We start from the raw sequence: 12,730 nt of genomic DNA, 5'->3' as shown, positions 1-12,730 counted from the left end.
CAAATCCCAAATCCCAAATCCCAAATCCCAAATCCCAAATCCGCGACCGGAGGCGACCCCGGGGGGCTCCACCCTTTTAAAAAATCCTTTTATTTTGGGGTTTCCACCCATTTTTTGGGGGGGTTTCCATCCCAATTTTTGGGGTTTCCATCCATTTTTTGGGGTTTCCAATCCCATTTTTGGGGTTTTCACCCAATTTTTTGGGGTTTTCAACCCCATTTTTAGGGCTTTCACTCCTTTTTTGGGGGTTTTCATCTCTTTTTTTGGGGTTTCCATCCCATTTTTGGGGTTTTCATCCCATTTTTGGGATTTCCATCCCATTTTTGGGGTTTCCATCCCAATTTTGGGATTTCCATCCAATTTTTGGGGTTTCCATCCCATTTTTGGGGTTTCCATCCCATTTTTGGGGTTTTCACCCAATTTTGGGAGTTTTCAGCCAATTTTTTGGGGTTTTCACCCAATTTTGGGAGTTTTCACCCATTTTTGGGGGGGTTTCCATCCGTTGTTTGGGATTTTCACCCAATTTTTGGGGTTTTCACCCAATTTTTGGGGTTTTCACCCAATTTTGGGGTTTCCATCCATTCTTTGGGGTTTTCAATCCCATTTTTGGCGTTTTCATTCCAATCCCATTTTTGGGGTTTTCATCCAATTTTTGGGGTTTTCAATCCCATTTTTGGGGTTTTCACACAATTTTTTGGGGGTTTCACCCATTTTTTGGGGTTTCCATCCATTATTTGGGCTTACCATCCAAATTTTGGGGGTTTTCAAACCCATTTTGGGGTTTTCAATCCCATTTTTGGGGCTTTCACCCCTTTTTTGGGGGGTTTTCATCTCTTTTTTTGGGATTTCCATCCCAATTTTTGAGATTTCCATCCCAATTTTTGGGGTTTCCATCCATTTTTGGGGTTTCTGTCCCTTTTTTTGGGGGGCTTTCACCCCTTTTTTGGGGGGCTTTTAATCCCATTTTTTGGGGGGTTTCCAATCCCATTTTTGGGGGAATTTTTTTGAGGTTTTCACGGCAATTTTTGGGTTTCCACCCCCATTTTTACCTCCCCGATCATTTCTTGGGGTCTCCATCCCATTTTTTTAGGGTTTCCATCCCCTTTTTGGGGTTTCACCCTTTTTTTGGTGTTTTCTACCCCTATACGAATTTTTTTTTAATATAAAACCCCCATTTTTTGGATAAAACCCCAGGTTTTTATAAACCCTTATTTTTTTTTTGTGCTAACATTCCCAATTTTCTGGGGCTAAACCCCTCACTTTTATGGCTAAAATCCCCTTTTTTTGGAATTAACCCTCATTTTTTAGGCTAAAATTATCTTTTTTTTTGAATAAAACCCCCATTTTTGGGATAAATCCCCCATTTTTTGGGTTAAATCCCCATTTTCTGGTATAAATCCCCCATTTTCTGCAATAAATCCCCATTTTTTGGGATAAATCCTCATTTTTTGGGTTAAATCCCCCCTTTTCTGCAATAAATCCCCATTTTCTGGGATAAATCCCAATTTTTTGGGATAAATCCCCCATTTTCTGGGTTAAATCCCCATTTTTTAGGATAAATCCCCATTTTCTGGTTTAAATCCCCCATTTTTTGGGATAAATCCCCTTTTTTGGGATAAATTCCCCATTTTTCCGGTTAAATCCCCATTTTTTGGGATAAATTCCCCATTTTTTGGGATAAATCCCCTTTTTTGGGATAAATTCCCCATTTTTCCGGTTAAATCCCCATTTTTTGGGATAAATCCCCCATTTTCTGGTAAAAATCCCCATTTTCTTGTTTAAATCCCCATTTTTTGGGTCAAATCCCCATTTTTTGGGTCAAATCCCCATTTTTTGGAATAAATTCCCCATTTTCTGCAATAAATCCCCATTTTCTGGGATAAATTCCCATTTTTTTAGGATAAAATCCCCTTTTTTTGGATAAATTCCCATTTTCTGGTTTAAATCTCCGTTTTTTGGGCTAAATCCCCATTTTTCGGGTTAAATCCCCATTTTTTGAGATAAATCCCCCATTTTTTTGGGAAAAATCCCCATTTTTTGGGACATATCCCCATTTTTTGGAATAAATCCCCCATTTTCTGGGTTAAATCCCCATTTTTTAGGATAAATCCCCATTTTCTGGTTTAAATCCCCCATTTTTTGGGATAAATTCCCCATTTTTCCGGTTAAATCCCCATTTTCTGGGATAAATTCCCCATTTTTTTGGGTTAAATCCCCATTTTTTGGGATAAATTCCCCATTTTTTGGGATAAATTCCCCATTTTTTTGGGTTAAATCCCCATTTTTTGGGATAAATTCCCCATTTCCCCTCCCCCCAGGGCCCTGGGACCCCTCCCCCTGTGGCGCCGTTAATTAACCCGTTAATGAATCCCTTAATGAATCCTCTCGGCCCTAATCCCGGCTCGGCACGGGGCAGGGAGGCAGCTCCGGCTCCTTTCAGCCGCGATTTTTAGGGAGAAAATTCCCATTTTTTCACCCTTTTTCCGCCACCGCAGCTCTTTCTTTGCTTCGGGGATAAATCCCCATTTTTGGGGGAAAAATCCCCATTTTTTAGGGGAAAAATCCCCATTTTTTTAGGGGAAAAATCCCCATTTTTTAGGGATAAAATCTTCAATTTTTAGGGGAAAAGTCTCCATTTTTTTAGGCTTTAAACCCCCTCCTTTTTTAGGGATAGACTCCTATTTTTTCGGGATAAATCCCCCATTTTTTAGGGATAAATACCTATTTTTTCAGGGATTGATTCCTATTTTTTTAGTAATAAATTCCTATTTTTTCGGGATAAATTCCTATTTTTTCAGGGATAAATTCCTATTTTTTTAGGGATGAGTTCCTATTTTTTCAGGGATAAACCTCTTTATTTTTTCGGGATAAATCCCCCATTTTTTAGAGATAAACCCTCATTTTTTTAAGGTTTAAACCCCTCCTTTTTTAGGGATAGACTCCTGTTTTTTCGGGATAAATCCCCTATTTTTTAGGGATAAATACCTATTTTTTCGGGATAAATTCCTATTTTTTCAGGGATAAATTCCTATGTTTTCAGAGATAAATTCCTATTTTTTTCAGGGATAACCTCTTTATTTTTTCGGGATAAATCCCCCATTTTTTAGACATAAACCCTCATTTTTTTGAAGGATTAAAGCCCACATTTTTTAGGGATAAATTCCTATTTTTTCAGGGATAAATTCCTATTTTTTTCAGGGATAAACCTCTTTATTTTTCGGGATAAATGCCCCATTTTTTAGAGATAAATACCTATTTTTTTCGGGATAAATTCCTATTTTTTCAGGGATAAATTCCTATTTTTAGGGATAAATCCCCCATTTTTTAGGGATAAATTCCTATTTTTTTCAGGGATAAACCTCTTTATTTTTAGGGGTAAATCCCCCATTTTTTTTAGCCACAATCCATTCTGCGCCTATCATTATCATTCCTATTATTATTATTATTATTACCCATTCCCTCATTAATTGCCATTAATTGCTGTTAATTCCCCGCCATGTCCTGGGCACTGTTCTGACTCCTATTCCTATCCCCATTCCTATTCCTATCCCCATTCCTATTCCTATTCCTATTCCAATATTTTTAAAATAATTTTCATTATAATTCCTATTATTATTATAATTACCCATTCCCTCATTAATTGCCATTAATTACGGTTTCCGGGCCATGTCCTGGGCGCTGTTCTCGGGCCGGGCGCTGCTCTGACTCCTATTCCTATTCCTATTACAATATTTTTAAAATAATTTTCATTGTAATTCCTATTATCATTATTACCCATTCCCTCATTAATTGCCATTAATTGCTGTTAATTCCCCGCCATGTCCTGGGCACTGTTCTGACTCCTATTCCTATTCCTATTCCAATACATTTTAAATCCTTTTCATTATCATTCCTATTCCTATTCCTATTCCTATTATTATTATTACAATTATCCATTCCCTCATTAATTGCCATTAATTACAGTTTCCGGGCCATGGCGTGGGCGCTGTTCGCGGGCCGGGCGCTGCTCTGACTCCTATTCCTATTCCTATCCCCATTCATATTCCTATTCCTATTCCTATTCCTATTCCTATTCCTATTCCTATTCCAATACATTTTAAATAATTTTCATTATCATTCCTATTCCTATTCCTATTATTATTATCACAATTACCCATTCCCTCGTTAATTGCCATTAATTGCCGTTAATTCCGGGCCATGGCGTGGGCGCTGTTCGCGGGCCGGGCGCTGCTCTGACTCCTATTCCTATTCCTATCCCCATTCATATTCCTATTCCTATTCCTATTCCTATTCCAATACATTTAAAATCCTTTTCATTATCATTCCTATTATCACAATTGCCCATTCCCTCGTTAATTGCCATTAATTGCCGCTAATTCCGGGCCATGGCGTGGGCGCTGTTCGCGGGCCGGGCGCTGCTCTGACTCCTATTCCTATTCCTATTCCTATTCCTATTCCTATTCCAATACATTTTAAATCCTTTTCATTATCATTCCTATTATCACAATTGCCCATTCCCTCGTTAATTGCCATTAATTGCCGCTAATTCCGGGCCATGGCGTGGGCGCTGTTCGCGGGCCGGGCGCTGCTGTGCCGCGGCTCCGAGCGGCGCCTGGACACGGAGCGGGAGCTGCGGGCGGCCCTGGACAATCGGCTCCTGCTGCTGCTCTTCGGCTCCGCGCGCTGCCCGCGCTGCCGCGAGTTCGAGCCCCGCCTGCGCCGCTTCTGGAGCCGCCTCACGGACCCCGCGCACGTGGAGCGGCCCGAGCAGCTGCGCCTCGTCTACCTGGGCCAGGAGCGGAGCGAGCGGGAGCACCGCGAGTACCTGCAGGCCATGCCCCGCACCTGGATGGCGCTGCCCTACAGGGAGGCGGCATTTGGCAGGTGAGGGACAGGGGGGACACCTGGGACAGGTACGGGAGCGAGCGGGAGCACCGCGAGTGCCTGCGGGCCATGCCCCGCACCTGGATGGCGCTGCCCTACAGGGAGGCCACGTTCGCCAGGTGAGGGACAGGGGGACAGGTGAGGGACAGGTGGGGACACCTGGGCCAGGAGCGGAGCGAGCGGGAGCACCGTGAGTACCTGAGAGCCATGCCCCCCGCACCTGGATGGCGCTGCCCTACAGGGAGGCGGCATTCGGCAGGTGAGGGACAGGGGGACACCTGGGACAGGTATGGGAGCGAGCGGGAGCACCGCGAGTGCCTGCGGGCCATGCCCCGCACCTGGATGGCGCTGCCCTACAGGGACGTTGCATTCGGCAGGTGAGGGACAGGGGGACACCTGGGACAGGTGAGGGACAGGGGGGACACCTGGGGCAGGAGCGGAGCGAGCGGGAGCACCGCGAGTACCTGAGAGCCATGCCCCGAACCTGGATGGCGCTGCCCTACAGGGAGACGGCATTCGGCAGGTGAGGGACAGGGGGGACACCTGGGACAGGTATGGGAGCGAGCGGGAGCACCGCGAGTACCTGAGAGCCGTGCCCCCCGCTCCTGGATGGTGCTGCCCTACAGGGAGGCCGCGTTCGCCAGGTGAGGGACAGAGGGGACAGGTGGGGACACCTTTGGTGGGTGGGGACAGGAGCACCGCCAGTACCTGAGAGCCGTGCCCCGCACCTGGATGGCCCTGCCCTACCGGGAGGCCACGTTCGGCAGGTGAGGGACAGGGGGACACCTGGGACAGGTGAGGGACAGGGTGACACCTGGGACAGGTATGGGAGCGAGCGGGAGGGAGCACCACGAGTACCTGAGAGCCATGCCCTGCACCTGGATGGCGCTGCCCTACCGGGAGGCCGCGTTCGGCAGGTGAGGGGAGGGACAGGGCGGACACCTGGGGATGGGTGAGGGACAGTGGGGGACAGGTGGGGACCCCTTTGGTGGGTGAGGACAGGAGCACTGCGAGTGCCTGCGGGCCATGCCCACCCACACCCTGGATGGTGCTGCCCTACAGGGAGGCCGCGTTCGGCAGGTGAGGGAGGGACGGGGGGAACACCTGGGGATGGGTGAGGGACAGTGGGGGACAGGTGCGGACACCTTTGGTGGGTGAGAGTACCTGCGGGCCATGCCCACCCACACCCTGGATGGTGCTGCCCTACTGGGACGCTGCGTTCGGCAGGTGGGGGACAGGTGGGGACACCTGGGACAGGTATGGGAGTGAGCGGGAGCACCGCGAGTACCTGAGAGCCGTGCCCCGAACCTGGATGGTGCTGCCCTATAGGGACGCTGCGTTCGGCAGGTGAGGGACAGGGGGGGGACAGGTGAGGGATGGGGGGGACACCTGGGCCAGGAGCGGAGTGAGCGGGGCACTGCGAGTACCTGAAGCCATGCCCCGAACCTAGATGGAGCTGCCCTACAGGGATGCTGCGTTCAGCAGGTAAGGGACAGAGGGGACAGGTGGGGACACCTGGGACAGGTGGGGACACCTTTGGTGGGTGGGGACAGGAGCACCAAGAGTACCTGAGAGCCGTGCCCCGCACCTGGATGGCGCTTCCCTACAGGGAGGCCGCGTTCGGCAGGTGAGGGACAGGGGGGGACACCTGCGACAGGTGAGGGACAGGTGGGGACACCTGGGACAGGTGAGGATGGGTGGGGATAGAATTACTGTGAGTACCTGCGGGCCATGCCCCGCACCTGGATGGCGCTGCCCTACAGGGAGGCCGCGTTCGCCAGGTGAGGGACAGGGGGGACGCCTGGGGATGGGTGAGGGACAGTGGGGGACAGGTGGGGACACCTTTGGTGGGTGAGGCACAGGAGCACCGCGAGTACCTGCGGGCCATGCCCACCCACACCCTGGATGGCGCTGTCCTACCGGGACGCTGCATTCGGCAGGTGAGGGACAGGGGGACACCTGGGACAGGTGAGGGACAGGTGGGGACACCTGGGACAGGTATGGGAGCGAGCGGGAGCACCGCGAGTACCTGAGAGCCATGCCCCGCACCTGGATGGTGCTGCCCTACCGGGACGCTGCGTTCGGCAGGTGAGGGACAGGGGGACACCTGGGACAGGTGAGGGACAGTGGGGGACAGGTGGGGACACCTTTGGTGGGTGAGGACAGGAGCACTGCGAGTACCTGCGGGCCATGCCCACCCACACCCTGGATGGCGCTGGCCTACCGGGACGCTGCGTTCGGCAGGTGAGGGACAGGGGGACACCTGGGACAGGTGAGGGACAGTGGGGGACACCTTTGGTGGGTGGGGACAGGAGCACTCTGAGTACCTGAGGGCCATGCCCCGCTCCTGGACGGCTCTGCCCAACCGGGAGGCTGTGCTCGGCAGGTGAGGGACAGGGGGGACAGGTGGGAACACCTGAGGTAGGTGAGGAACACGTGAGGGACAGGTCAGAGAGGTGGGACAGGTGGGGACAGGTGAGGACACATTTGGCAGGTGAGGGGACAGGTGGGGACACCTGTGGTAGGTAAGGGACAGGTGGGGACAGCTCTGGCAGGTGGAACAGGTGGGGAGAGGTGGGGACACCTTTGGTAGGTGAGGGACACGTCAGAGAGGTGGAACAGGTGAGGATGGACAGGTGGGGACACCTTTGGTAGGTAAGGGACACGTCAGAGAGGTGGAACAGGTGAGGATGGACAGGTGGGGACACCTTTGGTAGGTGAGGGACAGGTGGGGACAGCTTTGGCAGGTGGGACAGGTGGGACAGGTAGACATGGGGGAGGATGAATGGGACAGGTGGGGACACCTTTGGTAGGTGAGGGACAGGTGAGGGACAGGTCAGAGAGGTGGGACAGGTGGGGACACATTTGGTAGGTGAGGGGACAGGTGGGGACACCTACGGTAGGTGAGGGACAGGTGAGGGACAGGTCAGAGAGGTGGCACAGGTGGAACATGTGAGGATGGACAGGTGGGGACACCTTTGGTAGGTGAGGGACAGGTGAGTGGGACAGGTGAGCACAGGTGGGGACAGCTCTTCACCCCTTTGCCACTTTTTCTCCATTTCCCATTTCCCCCCCATTTCCCCCAATTTTCCCATTTCCCATTCCCAAATTCCCCCATTTCCCCCATTTTTGCCCCTCCCCCCCCATATTTCCCATTTCCCCCATATTTTCATCCATTTTCCCCCTTTTCCCCCCATTTCCCCTCAATTTCCCCCATTTCCCCCCATTTTCCCCCCCTCTTTACCCTCATTTTCACCCCATTTTCCCCCCAAATTCCCCCATATTTCACATTTTTCTGAATTCCCCCCTTTCCCCCCCGTTTTCCCCCATTTTCCCCCTTTTTAACCCCCATTTTCACCCCATTTCCCCAATCCCAAATTCCCCCATACTTCCCATTTTTCTGCATTTCCCCCTTTTCCCCCATCATTTCCCCCCATTTCCCCCCCTTTTTCCCCATAATTTCCCCCCCACTTCCCCTCCATTTTTGCCCCATTTCCCCCCCATTTTCCCCCATTTTCCCCCCAAATTCCCCCATATTTCCCATTTTTTTCTCTATTTTCCCCCATTTTTCTGTATTTTCCCCCCATTTTTCTGAATTTCCCCCATTTTCCTGTCTGTCCCCCACCCCAGGGATCTGGCTGACCGTTTCCATTTCCCCCCCATTTCCCCCCCATTTTCCCCCATTTTCACCCCATTCTTTCTGTAATTTCCCCCATTTTCATCCCATTTTTTCTGTATTTCCCCAATCCCAGGGATCTGGCTGACCGTTTCCATTTTCCCCCCATTTCCCCCCCATTTTCCTCCATTTTCCCCCCAAATTCCCCCATTTTCACCCCATTTTTTCTGAATTTCCCCCATTTTCACCCCATTTTCCTGTCTGTTCCCCATCCCAGGGATCTGGCTGCCCATTTCCATTTCCCGCCCATTTCCCCCCCATTTTCCCCCCATTCTTTCTGTAATTTCCCCCATTTACCCCCAAATTCCCCCCATATTTCCCATTTTTCCCCCATTTTCACCCCATTTTTTCTGAATTTCCCCCATATTTCCCATTTTTCCCCCATTTTCACCCCATTTTCCTGCATTCCCCCACCCCAGGGATCTGGCCGCCCGTTTCGGGGTGTCGCAGCTCCCGGCCGTGGTGGTGCTGGCTCCCAGCGGGGCCGTGCTGGTTCCCCAATCCCTGTTCCCCCATTTTCCCCCATTTTCACCCCATTTTCCTGTCTGTCCCCCATCCCAGGGATCTGGCTGACCATTTCCATTTCCCCCCCATTTTCCCCCCATTTTCCCCCATTTTTCTGTATTTTCACCCCATTTTTTCTGTAATTTCCCCCATTTTCACCCCATTTTCTGTCTGTCCCCCCATCCCAGGGATCTGGCTGGCCATTTCCATTTTCCCCCATTTTGCCCCCATTTTTTCTGAATTTCCCCCATTTCCCCCCCCCATTTTTCTGTATTTTCACCCCATTTTTTTCTGAATTTCCCCCATTTTCACCCCATTTTCCTGCATTCCCCCACCCCAGGGATCTGGCCGCCCGTTTCGGGGTGTCGCAGCTCCCGGCCGTGGTGGTGCTGGCTCCCAGCGGGGCCGTGCTGGTTCCCGACGCCGTGCGGGAGATTCGGGATCTGGGCCCCTCGTGCTTCCAGGGCTGGCGCCAGGCGGCCGAGCTGCTGGACAGGAACTTCCAGGAGCCCCAGGAGCAGGAGCAGGAGCGGCCGCTGCCCCGGCGCAGCCTCACCGAGCCCCTGCGGCGCAGAAAGTACCGGATCAGCGAGGAGGAGGACGAGGAGGAGGAGGAGGAGGAAACGGGAGAGGAAGGGCAGCGGGAGTAGAAGGTTCCAGTGGAGAGGCCCACCCAAAATCCTGGTAATGTTCTGAAGAAAAGAAGGGAAGAGGAGGAAGAGGAGGAGGAGGAGGAGGAGGAGGAGGAGGAGGAGAGGGGAGAGGAAGGGCAGAGGGAGTAGAAGGTTCCAGTGGAGAGGCCCAGCCGAAATCCTGGTAATGTTCCAAAGAAAAGAAGGGAGGAAGAGGAAGAGGAGGATGAAGAGGAGGAAGAGGAGGAGGAGGAGGAGGAAAGGGGAGAGGAAGGGCAGAGGGAGTAGAAGGTTCCAGTGGAGGGACCCAACCGAAATCCTGGTAATGTTCTGAAGAAAAGAAGGGAAGAGGAGGAAGAGGAGGAGGAGGAGGAGAAAGAGGAGGAAAGAGGAGGAGGAGGAGGAGGAGGAAACAGGAGAGGAAGGGCAGCAGGAGTAGAAGCTTCCAGTGGAGGGACCCAACCGAAATGCTGGAAATTTTCTGAAGAAAATAAGGGAAGAGGAGGAAGAGGAGGAGGAGGAGGAGGAAGAGGAGGAGGGGGAGAGGAAGGGCAGCGGGAGTAGAAGCTTCCAGTGGAGGGACCCACCCAAAATCCTGGTAATGTTCCTAAGGAAATGAGGAAAAGATGAAGAGGAGGAGGAGGAGGAGGAGGAGGAGGAGGAGGAGGAGGATGGGGAGAGGAAGGGCAGAGGGAGTAGAAGGTTCCAATGGAGGGACCCAACCAAAATCCTGGTAATGTTCCAAAGAAAAGAAGGGAAGAGGAGGAAGAGGAGGAGGAGGAGGAGGAAGAAGAGGAGGATGAGGAGGAGGAGGAGGAAGAAGAGGAGGAAGAGGAGTAGCGGCTTCCAGGATGGACCCAACCAAGAATGGCCATGTTGGAGAAATCCACCCAAAATCCCGGAAATTTTCCCCCAAAAAAAGAGGGAAGAGGAAGAGGAGGAAGAGGAGGAGAAAGAGGAAGAGGAGGAAGAGGAAGAGGAGGAAGAGGAGGAGGAAGAGGAGGAAGAGGAGGAAGAGGAGAAGGAGGAAGAGGAGGAGTGGTGGATTCCAGGATGGATCCAAACAGGAACGGCGATATTGGAGAAATCCACCCAAAATCCCGGAAATTTTCCTCAAAAAAATGAGGGAAGAGGAAGAGGAGGAAGAGGAGGAGGAAGAGGAGGAAGAGGAGGAGCAGATTCCAGGATGGATCCAAACGGGAATGGCAGAATTGGAGGAATCTGCCCCAAAATCCTGGAAATTTTCCCCAAAAAAATAAGGGAAGAGGAAGAAGAGGAAGAGGAGGAAAAGGAGGAAGAGGAGGAGGAAGAAGAGGAAGAGGAGGAAGAGGAGGAAGAGGCCCCGGGTCCATGGGATGGGCGCCCCCAGGAATGGCCCCTCTGGAAGGGCAGAATTGGAGGAATTGCCCCAAATCCCCGCGGTTTTCCCCCAAAAAATTTGGGAATTTTTCAAGGCCGAACGAGTCCATCCCAAACCCTGCGGTTTTCATACCTGGAAAATCAAAGAATTAATTAAAAATGATTAATTAAAATCAAAGAATTAATAAAAAATGATTAATGAAAGTCAATGAATTAATAAAAAATGATTAATGAAAGTCAATGAATTAATAAAAATTATTAAAGTTATTGAATTAATAAAAATGATTAATTAAAGTTATTGAATTAATTAAAAATGATTAATTAAAATCAAAGAATTAATAAAAAATGATTAATTAAAATTAACGAATCCAATTAATTCACACTTTAACCCGGTTCGTTCCCATTTTTACCCAATTGGGTTCAAATTTAACCCAATTTATTCCCATTTTATTCCAGTTTAGTCCCATTTGAACCCAAATTTATTCCTATGGAACCGGTCCCAGTTTGGGGTTTAAACTGGTCCCAGTTTGGGAATTGAACTGGTCCCAGTTTGGGATTTAAACCGGTCCCAGTTTGGGAATGAACCAATCCCAGTTTGTGATTTAAACCGGTCCCAGTTTGTGGTTTAAACTGGTCCCAGTTTGGGATTTAAACTGGTCCCAGTTTGGGATTTAAACCGGTCCCAGTTTGGGAATGAACCAATCCCAGTTTGGGATTTCACCAATCCCAGTTTGGGGTTTAAACTGGTCCCAGTTTGGGATTTCACCAACCCCAGTTTGGGAATGAACCAATCCCAGTTTGGGATTCCAACCACTCCCAGTTTGGGATTTAAACTGGTCCCAGTTTGGGAATGAACCAATCCCAGTTTGGGATTTAAACTGGTCCCAGTTTGGGATTTCACCGGTCCCAGTTTGGGATTTCACCAGTCCCAGTTTGGGAATGAACCAATCCCAGTTTGGGGTTCAAACTGGTCCCAGTTTGGGATTTCACCAATCCCAGTTTGGGGTTTAAACTGGCCCCAGTTTGGGGTTTAAACCAGTCCCAGTTTGGGATTTAAACTGGTCCCAGTTTGGGATTTAAACTGGTCCCAGTTTGGGAATGAACCAATCCCAGTTTGGGATTTAAACTGGTCCCATTTTGGGGTTTAAACTGGTCCCAGTTTGGGATTTAAACCAGTCCCAGTTTGGGATTTAAACTGGTCCCAGTTTGGGAATGAATCAATCCCAGTTTGGGGTTTAAACTGGTCCCAGTTTGGGAATGAATCAATCCCAGTTTGGGGTTTAAACCGGTCCCAGTTTGGGATTTAAACTGGTCCCAGTTTGGGGTTCAAACCGGTCCCAGTTTGGGGTTTAAACCAGTCCCAGTTTGGGATTTAAACTGGTCCCAGTTTGGGGTTCAAACCGGTCCCAGTTTGGGGTTCAAACCGGTCCCAGTTTGGGATTTCACCGGTCCCAGTTTGGGATTTAAACTGGTCCCAGTTTGGGGTTTAAACTGATCCCAGTTTGAGATTTCACCAGTCCCAGTTTGGGGTTCAAACCGGTCCCAGTTTGGGAATGAACCAATCCCAGTTTGGGGTTCAAACCAATCCCAGTTTGGGGTTCAAACCGGTCCCAGTTTGGGAATTAACCAATCCCAGTTTGGGGTTTAAACCAATCCCAGTTTGGGATTTCACCAA

At 50.2% G+C, this 12,730-nt stretch overlaps 1 protein-coding gene across 1 annotated transcript; it reads left to right on the top strand.

Moving 5' to 3' along the window:
- Positions 1–4,555: 4,555 nt before the first annotated feature.
- NXNL1 (nucleoredoxin like 1) lies at positions 4,556–11,309 on the top strand. The gene is made up of 3 exons (XM_066570539.1): positions 4,556–4,884; positions 9,405–9,748; positions 10,444–11,309. Exons 1-2 carry the CDS (start codon positions 4,556–4,558, stop codon positions 9,712–9,714), a joined length of 639 nt encoding a protein of 212 aa, XP_066426636.1. The 3' UTR covers positions 9,715–9,748; positions 10,444–11,309.
- The last annotated feature ends 1,421 nt before the right edge of the window (positions 11,310–12,730 follow it).

The sequence above is a fragment of the Molothrus aeneus genome, unplaced genomic scaffold (assembly GCF_037042795.1).
Source record: "Molothrus aeneus isolate 106 unplaced genomic scaffold, BPBGC_Maene_1.0 scaffold_30, whole genome shotgun sequence".
NCBI classification, from domain to species: Eukaryota; Metazoa; Chordata; class Aves; order Passeriformes; family Icteridae; genus Molothrus; species Molothrus aeneus.
The sequence above is the reverse complement of the archived record's forward strand: the minus strand, read 5'-3'. Positions and strand labels throughout refer to the sequence as shown.

Bases quoted from the DNA above. Each gene is read 5' to 3' on its own strand.
- NXNL1 (XM_066570539.1), top strand. From the start codon at position 4,556: ATGGCGTGGGCGCTGTTCGCGGGCCGGGCGCTGCTGTGCCGCGGCTCC. The intron at 4,885-9,404 runs GTGAGGGACAGG...CCCCCACCCCAG, and splicing joins AGGGAGGCGGCATTTGGCAG to GGATCTGGCCGCCCGTTTCG.